Genomic DNA, 16,448 nt, shown 5'->3' on the forward strand with positions numbered 1-16,448 from the left:
TTTGATATCCAGAGGATGTATAAAAAGTCCACAACTGCAGTATTGTGATACGTTTGTACCATGTACACCCTGCTGTAACATATTTAGTAATCCATCAAGTATAACTTTGCTGTATTGTGGTACATCTGACCCTCACAGCCTATAAAATGACAATATTTACACTTTGGCCACCATGTACACTTGTTTAAACGTATCAACAACTTGGTGCACAGTTCTCTACTTGCAAAATTCCCAGTTTCTATGAATCTGTATAACGTTACAAAGTGTAGTAGTGGTATCAAATGGAATCAAAGTTGAACAGTAATTTCCAACACAACAAATTGGACTTGGTGAGCAATGTGTCATATGCATGTGTTCTACATGTATCTGTACAACGTGACGACACTAAAGCAGCGGATGGCATGCTCACTTCTTGACAAAGACTGGAGTCAGACAGACAGTCAAAAGTTTGGTTGAATCCAATTTTTGTGTGTTGGAAATTACTGTGACTTCAAATTTGATGACCTCAGAATGACCTCTATGAACACTGATAAACTTTCAAGTTAAAATGTCGTACATACATGTAGTATAGGTATACTGTTTCAAATGTACTTCTAGTACATGTACATGTATGTAGCCCTTGGGGTATACACACAAAAATATAGCCCAAATTATCATCAGTCTAAGTTCAACAACTGAGAGATTCATATCAGAACTACATGTCAGACTATTGATTTTGATGTCATTTGCATCATGTTAGACAGTAGTACCATTTACATCCATTATACAGTTGTGATTATACTGCTGCTATGTGTAATCCGATTGCCCACCAATTACATGAAAAGCCTCTATACTGAAGTTCAGGGCATACCAAAATAAATTCTTGGTTCTCTGGCCGTCCTAGATCTAGGTTTTCACCTTGTACGTAGGAAAAAGTTCATGACTATGTTTTTAGTGTAATGTCAGTTGGCATTGCTAATTGTCAACTAGATAGTAGTGATGAATGCACAAGGTTGAAATTATCAATTGTTATCATGGTTTGCTCCTCTTTATGCATTTTTTTGCACTGCAGATTGGCTTTGCCATACAGGTGTTGGTAAAAAGTCACTGCACAGTATTTAGAATGATGAAGCTTTATGTTATATGTTATACATATTGTTAGGGACTGCATGAAAAGTTGCTCAGATAATAATAATCTGTCTATTATATAATAGAAATTGCTAAACTTTCTTTCCAACACTGAAATAATATAGGGACTTACCCTAAATTTTCGGTCGAACTCCGTCGACCTTGTTCACAGAATGACCCTATCTCCAGCAGTGACGTCAGGAACACGCCACTTTTGCAGGAGGGGGTCATAAGTATCAGAAAGTATCAGTACAGAATCAGTATAACGAATTACAAAGTTTGAAAACAACTTCTTCAAGCCAAAATTTAGGGTAAGTCCCTATATTATTTCAGTGTTGGAAATAAAGTTTAGCTATTTCTATAATGTATTCTACCAACACAGATGAACTTTCATGCTAAGATAATCTGTCTCCGTTTTGGAATGATACACCAGTTGCCATCATCGTCATGAAATTTGTGTACATTTGCTGCGGTTTTACTTTGGGGTTCTACTTTGGAAGTCATCATCGCAGTGAGATGGACATCCAACAACTTTGCGGTAGGAGGGTAGAACAAGCTTTTGTTAGTGGTGTATAACATTATGTTGATGGCATTGCTGCCCCTACGGCCGGTGAGCAGGCTTTTAGCTAGGATTTTATAATAGGGAGTCCAGGCTTATTGGTGAGTTGCGGTAAGTGACTAATGTAGGGGGGGTCTGGGGGCATCCACCTTCCATGATGCAGAGTTTTTGATGATTTTAAGTTACAAAGTGCATTGTTAGGTATCCCAAGAGGCAAAAATACTGTTCCAGAGATGACCTGGTAGCATCCCTGGTCAATCAGAATTTCATGCTTGTCAGAGATTTTCTCTGTAGTGTAAGGGCGTCCTGGGGCATCAAATTTCTTGTTATTCTAAGAAAAGTGCTTCCAGATGACGCGTTGACGCATGCCTGGCTAAAAGCCTGCCGGTGAGGCTATGGGACCGGTGAGGTGAGAGTAAGATGAGGTATAACATTTGCTCTGAAACAATTCTGAAGAACAGCAGTAATAGTAGTCCACTGTGTTGCAGTACCTGTAGTAATACATGCAATTTAATGCATCACATTCATCACAGTGTATTCTTGGTATTACTAACTTAAGGAGATTTTGCAGCAAAAACGTGCAGAAATAAATCCACCCTGAAACGTTTACAGTTGATCGTAGAAGTGTTGACTTCTTCAGCATCTGAGAGTCCAATCTGAGGCACATAGATGAAGAAGAAGAACGAAGACAGACTTGCCAATGGAAGACAGACTTGCCAATGACAAGCCTTAGCTATAGAGGATCCTATATGAGATACACTAGACCTCGAAAACATCCTCAACCCACTTCAAGTGAGGAACTGGACGAAATTGCGGTAAGAGGGTAAAACAAGACTTGCAGCTGTGTCGCAGCAGTAATACATGCAATTTAATGCATGACATCCTTCACAGTGCAACAGACTCTTGATAAGGAGATTTTGCAGCAAAAACTACGAAAATAAAAATGAAACTTTCACCGTGTCACACTAAGTCAGGGACTGAACAAAACTGCCCAGATCATATTCCGTCTCATACTGCGCTTGGTCCCACAGCTCTCCCAGTCCCTCCATAACCCCCTTCATGCCCTCGCCACTTCCATGCGCGTTCCCTGCCCCTGCTGTCCTCCCTCCCTCCTCTCTCTCCTTCCTTTCGTCCAGAGTGAAGAGGCCGAGGAGCTGGTCGGTGCCCATGGACCGCAGGCTGGAGTTCTCTTGGGAGATCACCGTGTTGGCGATGTTCAACTTGAACTTCTGCAGCCTGGGAAATGGGAAGGACATTCATAGAAAATGTAGCTCCAGTCTGGAAGAAGTCATCAGCTCAGGGGTTTAGCCAGCATCCGTTTTTCCGTCAATTGACGGAAATTTGCTCCGTCTGACGGAAAAATTTTAAAACCAATCCGTCAACCTTGAAGGACAAAAATCATTGTTGGAAGCTGCAGGCGGCTTGGGGACGCCGTCCACAGCCGTAAAAACCACACACTGTTTGTTTTGCTATTGTTATGACTATTGACAATGTGTGTCGGCGCCCTTTCGCATACTATAATATCATTAAAACCCGTTTTTCAAGGTCTCAGTCCAGTCCTTCTAATTAATTTTCGCGGTTTTCGCTAAGATTGGAATTGGCTGACGGAAAAAAATTTTGAGCTGGCTAAAGCCCTGCATCAGCTGTATATATCTGGAGTCCAGATATATACAGCTGATGACTTCTTGGTCATGTATGGCTGTTGAAGTTTTTCCCCAAAATACACACTGGTGTAGTCTGTGAAAGGCTACAAGCATTAGCCCCAAGTGCTCTGCTCAGTCCCATTTTAATCTGCTTGATGTTACAATCATTATGTACCGTGTTGCAAGATATACATGTAATATATGTGATATATTGAATGCTATAGTTTACCAAAACACCTGGGAGGCCACTTAGAGCTACAGCTGCCCCAGGTCTGCCAGCTCTAAGATTCATGTCAGACTCTAGAATGCCAATATGTACATAATATTATGCATGCAACACTTCACCTAATAATTTTGACAGTAATGTGCTTTCATGTACCAATTTTTTGTTACAATCACCAAAACCTCACTCAATCCCCAAACGTTGGGCCAGGCAAGGGCTAAGCTTCTTTGCCCAGTACTGATGTAGACATAGACAAACAGACAGACAGACAGACAGACAGACAGACAGTACTGACCCCATGATTTTCTCCTCCAGAGTTCCCTGAGTGACGAGTCTGTAAACGTTCACCACCTTCTTCTGTCCCAGCCGATGGGCACGGTCCATTGCCTATGGGGGGAGGGGAAATAAAATATTATAAACTATTGCATATTTTCTATATTTCATTTCATTTCATTTTATGCATTTTGTTTTAACAGGGTTATTCATATACAGTCATGTACTGTAAAAAAAATTTTTATGCAAAAATGTTCGTGGTGGGGTTTTGTGTTCGGGTTTTCGCAGTGGACACTTCACCGTGAACTTAAAACCACTGCGAACATTTCAGCATGGCAGTAAACGACTACAGTGCAAGGTGCTACTGCAAACTTAAAACCACTGCGAAAAGTCCCTTTTCCCGCCACCGCAAAATTAAATCCCCGCAAACTTAAATGCATTTACAGTAATTACCTGGAGGTCTCGCATGGGGTTCCAGTCGTGCTCCACAAAGATGACTGTGTCTGCCCCGGTCAGGTTCAGCCCCAACCCACCCACGTGGGTCGTCAGCAGCAGCAGGTCGATGGAGGGGTCGTTGTTAAACCTTACAGAACGGAACAGAAATGAAGTACCATTTACGATAGAATATTGCCGGTGCTTTACATCATTACAGGCTACAAAACAGACCCTTGCATATACCAGTAGTCAGACCCTACTTTGTATACAATGAACATTGTGCAGTATGGCCATCATCATAGATTCTGACCTTTATAACTCATATCAACCATCAAGCATCGGTTATGGCTTTAAGTTAACAGTCCTATATGAGAATGACAATCTACGCCACATCGGTACTACTAAGCTGACTCGGGTCTGTTACCAAGTTCTTTTCTACAGATCCATCTCTGCCACAATCATAACAAATTAAACATAATGATATAAAAAAGAAACCATACACCAAGTAGTGCTCTTTACTGTCTAGTAAGTGCATTTTAGTCCAGAACGCTGCTGCAACCAGTAGAGGATTGGTAGCCAAACAGCTAATTCTATACTTCAGTGTGTGAGGGGTTAATAAAGTGTTACCTGTTGACAATGGAAGTGAAGGGTTAATAAAGTGTTACCTGTTGACAATGGAAGTGAAGGGTTAATAAAGTGTTACCTGTTGACAATGGAATGTCTGGCCCCCGCAGGAATGGACCCATCCAACCTGAGGTACGTCACACTGGGCATGTGGGCTCTGCAAAACATTTTATGTGGATATGTGTCAATGAAGGTTAGACATCCAGGTAATAAGATACGCTAAAAGCAGTTACTCAAGCAACTGGATATGATTTTGGGAACGGTCAGACATTTCAGGTAGAATCCGCTTCATCTCTTCTGCATATTAATTATTAGTTAGGATAAAACATGCTCTTCAACTAGATCTCTTTACATATCAATTAATAGCTTAGCATATAAAAACCTGCACTCCAACAAGACCTCTACAGTGTCACTGACGAGTCCATTCACCCCAGGACAGAAAAACGTTTCAGGATTCTGAAACATCTAACTGTTTCCTATTGCTACTTAGCATTCCAAATTCTTAACCCATAAATTCTGAATATTACTAAAGCTTGGTATGTCACCCCCTTGGACTTGGTGTAGCCTTAGTAGATAGTAAGAGTTATCTGTATCTGTATCTATATAGCTGGTATAACCGCCCTTCGGCAGAACACACAAGTGGCGTAACATGCCAGTGAACAAACAAACAAAAAATTTGGTGTAGCCTTACTTTAGGAGGTCCTTCTCCAGAATGTCCAGCATGCTCTTGAGCTGGCAGAACACCAGGGCCCGGTGCTGACCAACCACAGCGTCCGACAGGAGGTCTGACGTCTGGCCGCTGTCGGGAACTCCGATCCCACAATCCAACAGGAGCTGTCTGGGAACAACAGATTAGAGCATACATGGCACTATTATGTGTACATTCTGAGGTACACTTACAGTCAAACCTATACTTAGTCTATTAGTGACCAAGTTTAAGTCTGGACCACTGAGTCCGACAGGAGGTCAGACGTCTGTCCGCTGTCGGGAGCTCCGATCCCACAGTCCAGCAGGAGCTGTCTGGGAAGAACAGACTTAATCGTGTTTGAAAGGTGGTAATCTCAGATAAATAAGTGAAGGAATGAATGGATGAAGTCCAGCAGGAGTTCTATGGGGACAACAGATTTGATCAGAGGTGATCCCAGATGCATGAATGAGTGAGTGAATGAATGGAAGAATGAATGGTTGAATGAATTATTAAATGGATAGATGATACAATTACAACAGAAGATGGAATGAAATAAGGAATGGATAAATGAATGAATGATTGAATAAATAGTTGGGTGATTGAATGGAAGATTGAAGGAGCGATTGAATGACTGAATGGATGAATAGGAGAATGAATGAATGGATCAAAACCATATCGGATTATGATTTATCCTCCTTAACAAACTGATAAATTGATCTAACATCCAACAAAACTTCACCACTAACCTGAGAGCTGTCAGTTTGGCCGAGTGTTGGATGTCATCCAGAGAGGACTGCTGTGCCTTTAGCTGTAGCGCCACCTGTTGGAACTCGGGATGACTGCAGGACAGCACCAGCTTCGGGTGGTTACACACCTTCTGTAGGTACTGCAAAGCCTGCCAGGAAATATTACATGAGAAAAATTCAATCTTGTGGGCCCAAAGATCTTTTTTTCTTTTGCTTACAAAAGCTACTACCTACATTCTACAGCTACCATGATTAGTCTATCTGGTATGGTAAACAAAAATACAGTTCAAAGTTTAAAAAGAAATGGATGCCACAACTGTTGAGGGGTCTGGGGGCATCCTCCCCCTGCAACGTTTTTATTGAATAACCCTCAGAAACACTCTTTCCTGCATTTTGAGGGCGAAATTCAATTAAATAAAGCCAACATCTTTATGGTAACCTTTGTTGCAAGACAACAGAAAGATCTCTGACACTGGTTGAAACACAGTGTAGGGGATACAAATCACAGAGTGGGATCCCCCGACACTCAACTGTGTTGGAAAGAACCCTGCTGTTAGACAGGATTTTAGTCCTTAGTGTTTTTACCTGAAAAATGTGCGTTGTCCGTTTTGGCTTCTCCTCCTCATCTGCAGTTGCCATGGTGATGGAATCCTCCACGCCCTTCCTGGCCTGGGACTTGGCAAAGTCCTCGTACAGCTGAACCTGTGGGAATAGGTCAGGGGTCAATAAGTCAGGAGTCAATAGGTCAGGGGTCCACAGGTCAGGGGTCATCCTCCACACCCTTTTTGGCCTGTAACTTGGTAAATTCTACGTACAGCTGAACCGTCAGAAGGGAATAGGTCAGGGGTCAATAGGTCAGGGGTCATTTTCATGTAATGACAAATTGTTCACAAATGGACTATATCTGACTGGAACTCATTTCCGTACAATGTCATGATCTAACAGACTGCAAAGCCAACCAACTTCATGGATTATGGTCCAACTACATACATGCACCTGTAGGGTTGAGGGATAATTGTAACATTGTGACAAAGAAATTGACAAACTTGGGATTAGATATCAACAGAGGTTTACCCTTTACAGCAGACACAAGCTCAATGTACAGAAACCAGAAATGGGTGAACTCCAGCACCTCTCAAAAAGCAGCACCACGGACAGATGTCATCATTTTGGCATTGTTAGGTAATACGCGACAATCCAATCTCGTTGGGAGGTCTCGCGAGACTGTAATCTGGCCGCGCGCGCGCGTGATTTGACAGTCGGACGGTAACAGCCTTCAGCAGCCCAGCGGCTAACAATGGCTTCTCCCAGCATCGACTCGATCGAGTCAACTTCAGAGATTCGTTGTGCTTTTATTTGGCAACATCCGCCGGTAAATCGGCATGCCATGAGCAGATAATATTGTTGTGAACCTATGGACTCGATATCGTGCTGTAAATTTGCAAATTTCTGGTCATTTTTCACAATTTTTGACGGGCGGTTTATGCTTGCTTGTCGTGAGAAAAACGTGCATATAGGCGCGTCGCCTTACTTGTAGTTACTCGGATAAGTTTGGCTCAAGCCGTAAAAATATCCCACAAAAGCTTACAAGTACCATCATTGGATCCTTGTAGATCCAAACTCGTAAGACTTTCGGCGATTTTGATCGTAAATTAGTCGATGGCAACATATCGGCCTTTGGGAGTTTACGCGTACGTGAGTTGGGGAGGGGGGCGTGTTTCCGCGTATATGCGTTCGTTTTGATCAAGGCGGAGTCACTTTTCCGACTATGTCTATGATTTCAGTTTTCGCCGGATGAAACTCCACAAAAACGTGAACATATCGATGTAGGGTCCTTCTGGGTAGAAATCTAGCATGGTTTCGGCGGCTTTGTGGGCAACTTTTTATTGGTTAACTTCATACGTGATGAGTGGGTGTGTCTGCAAATGTATAACGTTTGGCATTTGCTGTTCTTTTTCAGATCAACGCGTCGCGATCGAAATTCACATCAGCAGGGAAATACTGCAAATTATATGGATGCAATAGCCGTATTTCGTGTTTTATAAAAGATGTCTTAACATATGTTCTTACTCGATCTCGTAGAGCTTTGCAACTCATGCTTTTGAGAAATGATAATTACATGTATATATCATTAGTGTTTTTTCCAAATGATTGAGAAGTTCTCATAGCATTTACAGTATTGACGAAAATAAGCATCCGATAAGTAATACTGTTGGGAAATGGTAATGTTTCATACACATAATCATTCAATGTACATTGTATTAAAATGTGAACTTTCAACATCTCTGACTGTTTTTGTGTGGCATAATTTTTGCAACAAATGAGACATCGTCCTACTCAGACCTAAGACAGGTAAGCCGTAAGGTGTCCACTTCCCTGTGCTATACATAGTAGTCCACTGTATTCTGCCGATGCAGTGGTCTGGACACTCTGCATCAACAATCAGTCTTTCTTCATACATACCATAAAGTTTCTTACCTCCTTTGGCTCTTTGAGTGAACAGCTCCGGTAGTATGGCTGTTTTGTGAAAGTGGTCAAGCTTTGGGATATTCTTCTTCTGCCATTCTGAGTCTACTTTAATTCGTTCGCAGAATAAATTATCCCTGCCAAAGTAGACAACGAAGTCCGCCCAATTTAAGTTACAGCAATAGACATTCCCTTGCACTTGGTGGTGGTACCTGTGTGACGTCTTGAGTGCTACACTGCTGTCTACCTTTGTTCTTTGGACTGCCTATTTTAGCGTGAGTCCTTTCTTTGAATGGGGACACAATGAATACACGAATGCGTTACTGGAAATACATGCAGTAGATGTACACATTTCCCGTTAAAAAGTATAAAAAACGCACATTTCTAATTTCATGTTCATGGTGAAATTATCCCTTCCGAGCTGTCTTTTTACCAGACAATCCCAGTGCTTAAGTAACGTGTTATCATCAAGTACATTTGGGGGGATCTTGAAAAACATGATGCACGTTGGCACTTTCTCTTCATTGACACACTTGGACTGACGGCTATTGCATCCATATGATTTGCAGTATTTCCCTGCTGATGTGAATTTCGATCGCGACGCGTTGATCTGAAAAAGAACAGCAAATGCCAAACGTTATACATTTGCAGACACACCCACTCATTACATATTACGTTAACCAAAAAAGTCGGCCACAAAGCCGCCGAAACCATGCTAGATTTCTACCCAGAAGGACCCTACATCGATATGTTCACGTTTTTGTGGAGTTTTATCTGGCGAAAACTGAAATCATAGTCGGAAAAGTGACTCCGCCTTGATCAAAACGAACGCATATACGCGGAAACACGCCCCCCTCCCCAACTCACGTACGCGTAAACTCCCAAAGGCCGATATGTTGCCATCGACTAATTTACGATCAAAATCGCCGAAAGTCTTACGAGTTTGGATCTACAAGGATCCAATGATGGTACTTGTAAGCTTTTGTGGGATATTTTTACGGCTTGAGCCAAACTTATCCGAGTAACTACAAGTAAGGCGACGCGCCTATATGCACGTTTTTCTCACGACAAGCAAGCATAAACCGCCCGTCAAAAATTGTGAAAAATGACCAGAAATTTGCAAATTTACAGCACGATATCGAGTCCATAGGTTCACAACAATATTATCTGCTCATGGCATGCCGATTTACCGGCGGATGTTGCCAAATAAAAGCATAACGAATCTCTGAAGTTGACTCGATCGAGTCGATGCTGGGAGAAGCCATTGTTGTTAGCCGCTGGGCTGCTGAAGGCTGTTACCGTCCGACTGTCAAATCACGCGCGCGCGCGGCCAGATTACAGTCTCGCGAGACCTCCCAACGAGATTGGATTGTCGCGTATTACATGCTGGAATGTCAATTTGAAGGTCTCATTGATGTATTACTCCGGTTGGGCACCTTAAAAGAGATCCGAGCCAAAAAATAAACGGCTGCATGGACACATGTTTTTAGCAGCGAGAAAATCCCTTTCAACCAGCCAAACTGATCTCAAAAGTTAGATTGGTAAAAGCTTATTTGCAACTGAAGAAATTAGCAGGTAACGTTTTGCAGCCGTGCGCTAGGTCGGAGGTACACAGTCCTAGCTTCTGAGTAGTGCAGTTGTACACTAACAGCGAAAAAGTGCCTTTCAAAAATTCACAACTGTTTCCCCTCACCTGTAGCTGGCTGAGCTCACAGTAGTAGTCCTGGATGATTTTGGGAGGCAGGTCCTGTAAGACATCTTCCTTCATCCTCCTCAGGAGGAACGGCAGCACCTGTCGGTGGAGTGCCTCCATGGCTAGGGCACCTGCACAGGGACCAATCAATCAATCAATCAATTAATGTTTAATTTTACAAACAATCATAGACAATCATCATCATCACTGACAACATACTTATTTTTAAGATATATATTGGACAAAGGAATCACATGTATAATCAATCTATCAATAATCTGCATCAGTTGCTGTTGAAGTTATATTTACTGCAACAACTGACAGGCACTCAGTCTGCAAGAACACAGATTTGGGTACAATACAAATGGGAAACAGAGTACAACAGCTACTGCTACTGTAATATTACACACAAAAGCAGATAGAATTAATGAACAATTAGTACGAAATGTGCATCTTCCTTCCTTCTAATCAAACCAGGTGTGAAACTCACAAGACTCCATCTCTCCTGCCTCCTGCAGGTGAGAAACCCTTAATCCCTCTTACCTGCTTCTTGCTCCTTGGAGGAGCTCTTGGCATCACGGGACTGCAGGATGGGCTTGCCATATTTGGCCATGAACTGCTTCTCTGTACCCAGAAATCCTGGCATCAGGAAGTCAAACAGCGACCACAGCTCCAGGACATTGTTCTACAGGATAGAGGGAAGAAATGAAGAACAGGATGGACGAATGAAGAAGTCAAACAGCAACGATAGCTCCAGAACATTGTTCTAAAGGAGAGAGGGAAGGAATGAAGAACTGTATGGATGAATGAGGAGTCAAACAGCAACCACAGTTCCAGCACATTGTTCTATAGGAGAGGGGGAAGGAATGAAGAACCGGATGGATGAATGAGGAAGTCAAACAGCGACCACAGCTCCAGCACATTGTTCTACAGGAGAGGGGGAAGGAATGAAGAACTGGATGGATGAATGAGGAAGTCAAACAGCGACCACAGCTCCAGCACATTGTTCTACAGGAGAGAGGGAAGGAATGAAGAACTTGATGGATGAATGAGGAAGTCAAACAGCGACCACAGCTCCAGCACATTGTTCTACAGGAGAGAGGGAAGGAATGAAGAACTTGATGGATGAATGAGGAAGTCAAACAGCGACCACAGCTCCAGCACATTGTTCTACAGGAGAGAGGGAAGGAATGAAGAACTTGATGGATGAATGAGGGAGTCAAACAGCGACCACAGCTCCAGCACATTGTTCTACAGGAGAGGGGGAAGGAATGAAGAACTTGATGGATGAATGAGGGAGTCAAACAGCGACCACAGTTCCAGCACATTGTTCTACAGGAGAGGGAAGGAATGAAGAACAGGATGGATGAATGAGGGAGTCAAACAGCGACCACAGTTCCAGGACATTGTTCTACAGGAGAGGGGGAAGGAATGAAGAACTGGATGGATGAATCAATGAATTGATTAATCAATTAATTAATCAATCAATCAATCAATCGAAAGAAGCTAGAAAAGGGTGATTTGGACTCTGTAATATCCTTGTCCATTGAGCATCTGGAAGGCATAACACCTGTACTCTAAAGGGGAGAATAAAGCAAAGAATATCGAACACTGGATAAGCAAGAATGATATTTAAAAGAAAAGAATAGTAGATACTGTACCTGAATGGGTGTGCCGGACAGTATCAGTCTGTGGTTGGCCTGTAACTGCTTCACAGCTTTGGAAATCTTGTAACAAACAAAGTTGAATATCAAATGTATATCATGCAATATTCAATCATTTTACCTACAGTTTAGGAATCAACATAATGCACAAGTTCTTTAAATGTCTGCATTGTTATGGTAAGTACAAGTGTGTCAACCAAAGATACAGAAAATGATCATCCAACCTTCATATCATACTATTTAATGACAGATATCATTCATAAATGAAAAAAAAAACATTTAATTCTCACTCACCTTCGTTTTACCATTCTTGATGATGTGCCCTTCATCCAGGATGCAGTAGTTCCACTGGATGGTCCTGGTGAAGTAAGAATAAGATCAGATAATTCTTAAACTAGTTTAATTTCGACTGAAGAGCAAAAATTTGGGTGAGTCTAATTTTTTAGCTGGATATTACATTTAAACTAGTTCAAGAATGACTTCTACCAAGTTGAACAAAGATGAAATTTCAAGTTCATATCAGACAATAATTACTATTATTATACACATTTTAGTAAGTATACAATAATTGCATTTGCCAAATATTTTCTCCATAAAATATCCAAAGATCTGAAGAATTAAAACCCACAAACCTGAAGAAGTCAATGTCGTTCCTGACAATGTCGTAAGATACCACCACAAGGTTGTGTTTCTTCACTCTGCTCCTTAACCTGAGAAGGAAAAGAGAAATTTTTAAGAAATGGACTAGGAAAAATCTTCAAGTCAGCAATGAAGGAAGTAAAATTGTCCTCACTACAGAAATGACCAACATCTTGAAAAATGTCTTTGTAACTCAAAACAATCTCAAAAAACAAAATGTACCAATTGCACACTTCTATTTTCAGAGCCACAGTGACTGTCACTGTGTCAAACATTTAGCTGAAGTGCAGAAGGACCACCTGGCCAATGTTACCACTTTTTATGTAGATATACTATCTAATTGACAAAGAAATTAACAATCCTGATTACAGGACCTGACCACACAAACCAGATTTTATTGCTTTTCGTGAGCAGTTTTGAAAATTTTGACAATAATTTCTAACCAACCTGTTTCTCTCGGACGGGGGTCCTGTATAGTGCAGGGGGTTGACTAACCTGTTTCTTTCGGAGGGGGGTCCTGTGTAGTGCAGGGGGTTGACTAACCTGTTTCTTTCGGAGGGGGGTCCTGTGTAGTGCAGGGGGTTCACTTATCTGTTTCTCTCAGAGGGGGGGTCCTGTATAGTTCAGGGGGTTGACTAACTTGTTTCTCTCGGAGGGGGGTCCCGTGTAGTGCGGGGGGTTGTCACTAACCTGTTTTGCTCGGAGGGGGGTCCCGTGTAGTTCAGGGGGTTGACTAACCTGTTCCTCTCGGAGGGGGGTCCTGTGTAGTGCAGGGGGTTGACTAACCTGTTTCTCTCGGAGGGGGGTCCTGTGTAGTGCAGGGGGTTGACTAACCTGTTCCTCTCGGAGGGGGTCCTGTGTGGTGCAGGGGGTTGACTAACCTGTTTCTCTCGGAGGGGGGTCCTGTGTAGTGCAGGGGGTTCACTAACCTGTTTCTCTCGGAGGGGGGTGCTGTGTAGTTCAGGGGGTTGACTAACCTGTTTCTCTCGGAGGGGGGTCCCGTGTAGTTCAGGGGGTTCACTAACCTGTTTCTCTCGGAGGGGGGTCCTGTGTAGTTCAGGGGGTTGACTAGCCTGTTTCTCTTGGAGGGGGGTCCTGTATAGTTCAGGGGGTTCACTAACCTGTTTCTCTCGGAGGGGGGTCCCGTATAGTTCAGGGGGTTCACTAACCTGTTTCTCTCGGAGGGGGGTCCTGTATAGTTCAGGGGGGTGACTAACCTGTTTCTCTCGGAGGGGGGTCCCGTGTAGTGCAGGGGGTTGACTAACCTGTTTCTCTCGGAGGGGGGTCCTGTGTAGTGCAGGAGGTTGACTAACCTGTTTCTCTCGGAGGGGGGTCCTGTATAGTACAGGGGGTTCACTAACCTGTTTCTCTCGGAGGGGGGTCCCGTGTAGTGCAGGGGGTTGACTAACCTGTTCCTCTCGGAGGGGGGTCCCGTGTAGTGCAGGGGGTTGAGGTGCTCCAGGGACACGAACTTCTCCACTTCGTACACCCAGTGTCCCGTCAGTGTGGGGGGGCAGACCACGATGGAGGGGAGGGGGGCACAATCCGCGTGACGGGACTTCTGCAGAGACAAAATATAAGAGAAGGGCATGCGTGGGTCATAAGAGATGTTTTACCATTGTTGTAAGTATAGAATAGAGTAGATATTAAAAAAATGCAGATAGTATGGTGTTCCCGTTCTCCCCCCCAATGAGCAGTGAATAAGCTCTGGTTGAGATAGAAGTCTAGTCTGGAGGAAATTGGTCAGACAGAGAGTCTGGACTGAAGGTCCAGGGGAGGGAGACTAGAAAGATCTTGGAGAGAAGTGGCAAATAAAAGGATTGCGGACAGCACGTATTGTCTCCACCTCAATGAATCTAAAGAACCTGTAACCACCATTATATAAGGTGAGAAAACCATGTCACTAATAACATTCACACAAAAAAAGCTCAGAGAGAAGTGCACAGTCTCTATATGTTTAGACTAGTCTTAAATTTGATGTACACGACCTTATGCAAAGTGACCCATTATGTCATTAGAACTACAAGACAACTCTGTGTAGAGTATCTGACACCAAACTTTGTTTTTGAGCGTAGCTTACATTTACCTACCACTTTAAAGTATGACAACAAAAATGAAAAAAGAAGTTTTCTACTAATAACAAATTTATTTATCAGAAAGCCACAGTGACTAGATGCACTGTACAGATAGTATAGAGTATCTTACCCTATACTCTGCTGCCCTATGGTAGTGGTCCCCTGCCACTATACACAGAGACTGCAGTGTCTTCCCCAGACCCATATCATCACACAGGATGCCGTGCAGTTTGTATTTGTTCAGGAACGCCAGCCAGTTCACGCCATCCTGGAAATTGGGAAGAATTCATTACAAATTCTGAAGAACACCTGGACTGACCATAAAAAAAACAATTGATTCAAAGTTTATGATTTTTTGGGAGGTGTTGTAAGTTGGACAAAAGAATTTAAATTCTAATCCGAAAATTTTACTAACTTAAAGAAAACATGGCGCTAACTTACAGTAAGACATTCTAAGACACTGAAGGAAGGTATTTGAAACATCTATTTAGAGAATTTACGTGATTGATTTATTCAAAGTATCAAAATGTTCTACATGGATGTTGGACTTTTATGTAAATTAACATAATCATGTATCTAAGTACAGAAATGTCCCAGACACTAATGGTTCATCAAATCTGTTGTGGTTTGATATTGACAGTTTCACAGAAATGTTCAAGATTTTGCATTCATATTTTAACACAAATTTGATGTTGATGATGTAGAGCAGGACAGGTAAATGGAGTCCAAGGTCTTCTTTATAATAACCTGTTGGTATTTCCTGAGTTCAGCCTGGATGGGGACAGGCACCAGGTAGTTGTCCAGCAACTGTTCCAGTCCTTACCTGTTGGTACTTCCTGAGTTCAGCCTGGATGGGTACAGGCACCAGGTAGTTGTCCACCCTGGAGTTATCCAGCAGCTGTTCCAGGCCTTACCTGTTGGTATTTCCTGAGCTCAGCCTGGATGGGAACAGGCACCAGGTAGTTGTCCAGCAGCTGTTCCAGTCCTTACCTGTTGGTGTTTCCTGAGCTCAGCCTGGATGGGTACAGGCACCAGGTAGTTGTCCACCCTGGAGTTATCCAGCAACTGTTCCAGTCCTTACCTGTTGGTATTTCCTGAGCTCAGCCTGGATGGGAACAGGCACCAGGTAGTTGTCCAGCAGCTGTTCCAGTCCTTACCTGTTGGTGTTTCCTGAGCTCAGCCTGGATGGGTACAGGCACCAGGTAGTTGTCCACCCTGGAGTTATCCAGCAACTGTTCCAGTCCTTACCTGTTGGTACTTCCTGAGCTCAGCCTGGATGGGAACAGGCACCAGGTAGTTATCCAGCAACTGTTCCAGTCCTTACCTGTTGGTACTTCCTGAGCTCAGCCTGGATGGGGACAGGCACCAGGTAGTTGTCCACCCTGGAGTTATCCAGCAACTGTTCCAGTCCTTACCTGTTGGTACTTCCTGAGCTCAGCCTGGATGGGAACAGGCACCAGGTACATTGTAGTTCTGAATCAGAAATCTCCTCTTTAAAGGACTTAGAATTACCTGTTGGTATTTCCTGAGCTCAGCCTGGAAGGGGACAGGCACCAGGTAGTTGTCCACCCTGGAGTTATCCAACAGCTGTTCCAGTCCTTACCTGTTGGTAC

At 43.0% G+C, this 16,448-nt stretch overlaps 1 protein-coding gene across 1 annotated transcript in view; it reads right to left on the reverse strand.

Moving 5' to 3' along the window:
• Positions 1 to 2,431: 2,431 nt before the first annotated feature.
• Positions 2,432 to 16,448, reverse strand: part of LOC118428630 (TATA-binding protein-associated factor 172-like) — a gene marked incomplete in the record, with an annotated part of 36,096 nt that continues 22,079 nt past the window's right edge. Inside the window, 14 exon segments of the mRNA XM_035838736.1 lie at positions 2,432 to 2,902; positions 3,828 to 3,919; positions 4,259 to 4,388; positions 4,944 to 5,021; positions 5,556 to 5,702; positions 6,299 to 6,447; positions 6,884 to 7,000; positions 10,458 to 10,588; positions 11,001 to 11,142; positions 12,119 to 12,184; positions 12,416 to 12,479; positions 12,754 to 12,831; positions 14,170 to 14,321; positions 14,966 to 15,103. Coding sequence (XP_035694629.1) covers positions 2,632 to 2,902; positions 3,828 to 3,919; positions 4,259 to 4,388; positions 4,944 to 5,021; positions 5,556 to 5,702; positions 6,299 to 6,447; positions 6,884 to 7,000; positions 10,458 to 10,588; positions 11,001 to 11,142; positions 12,119 to 12,184; positions 12,416 to 12,479; positions 12,754 to 12,831; positions 14,170 to 14,321; positions 14,966 to 15,103 — 1,755 coding nt within the window.

This window comes from Branchiostoma floridae, chromosome 13 (assembly GCF_000003815.2).
Source record: "Branchiostoma floridae strain S238N-H82 chromosome 13, Bfl_VNyyK, whole genome shotgun sequence".
Classification (NCBI taxonomy): domain Eukaryota; kingdom Metazoa; phylum Chordata; class Leptocardii; order Amphioxiformes; family Branchiostomatidae; genus Branchiostoma; species Branchiostoma floridae.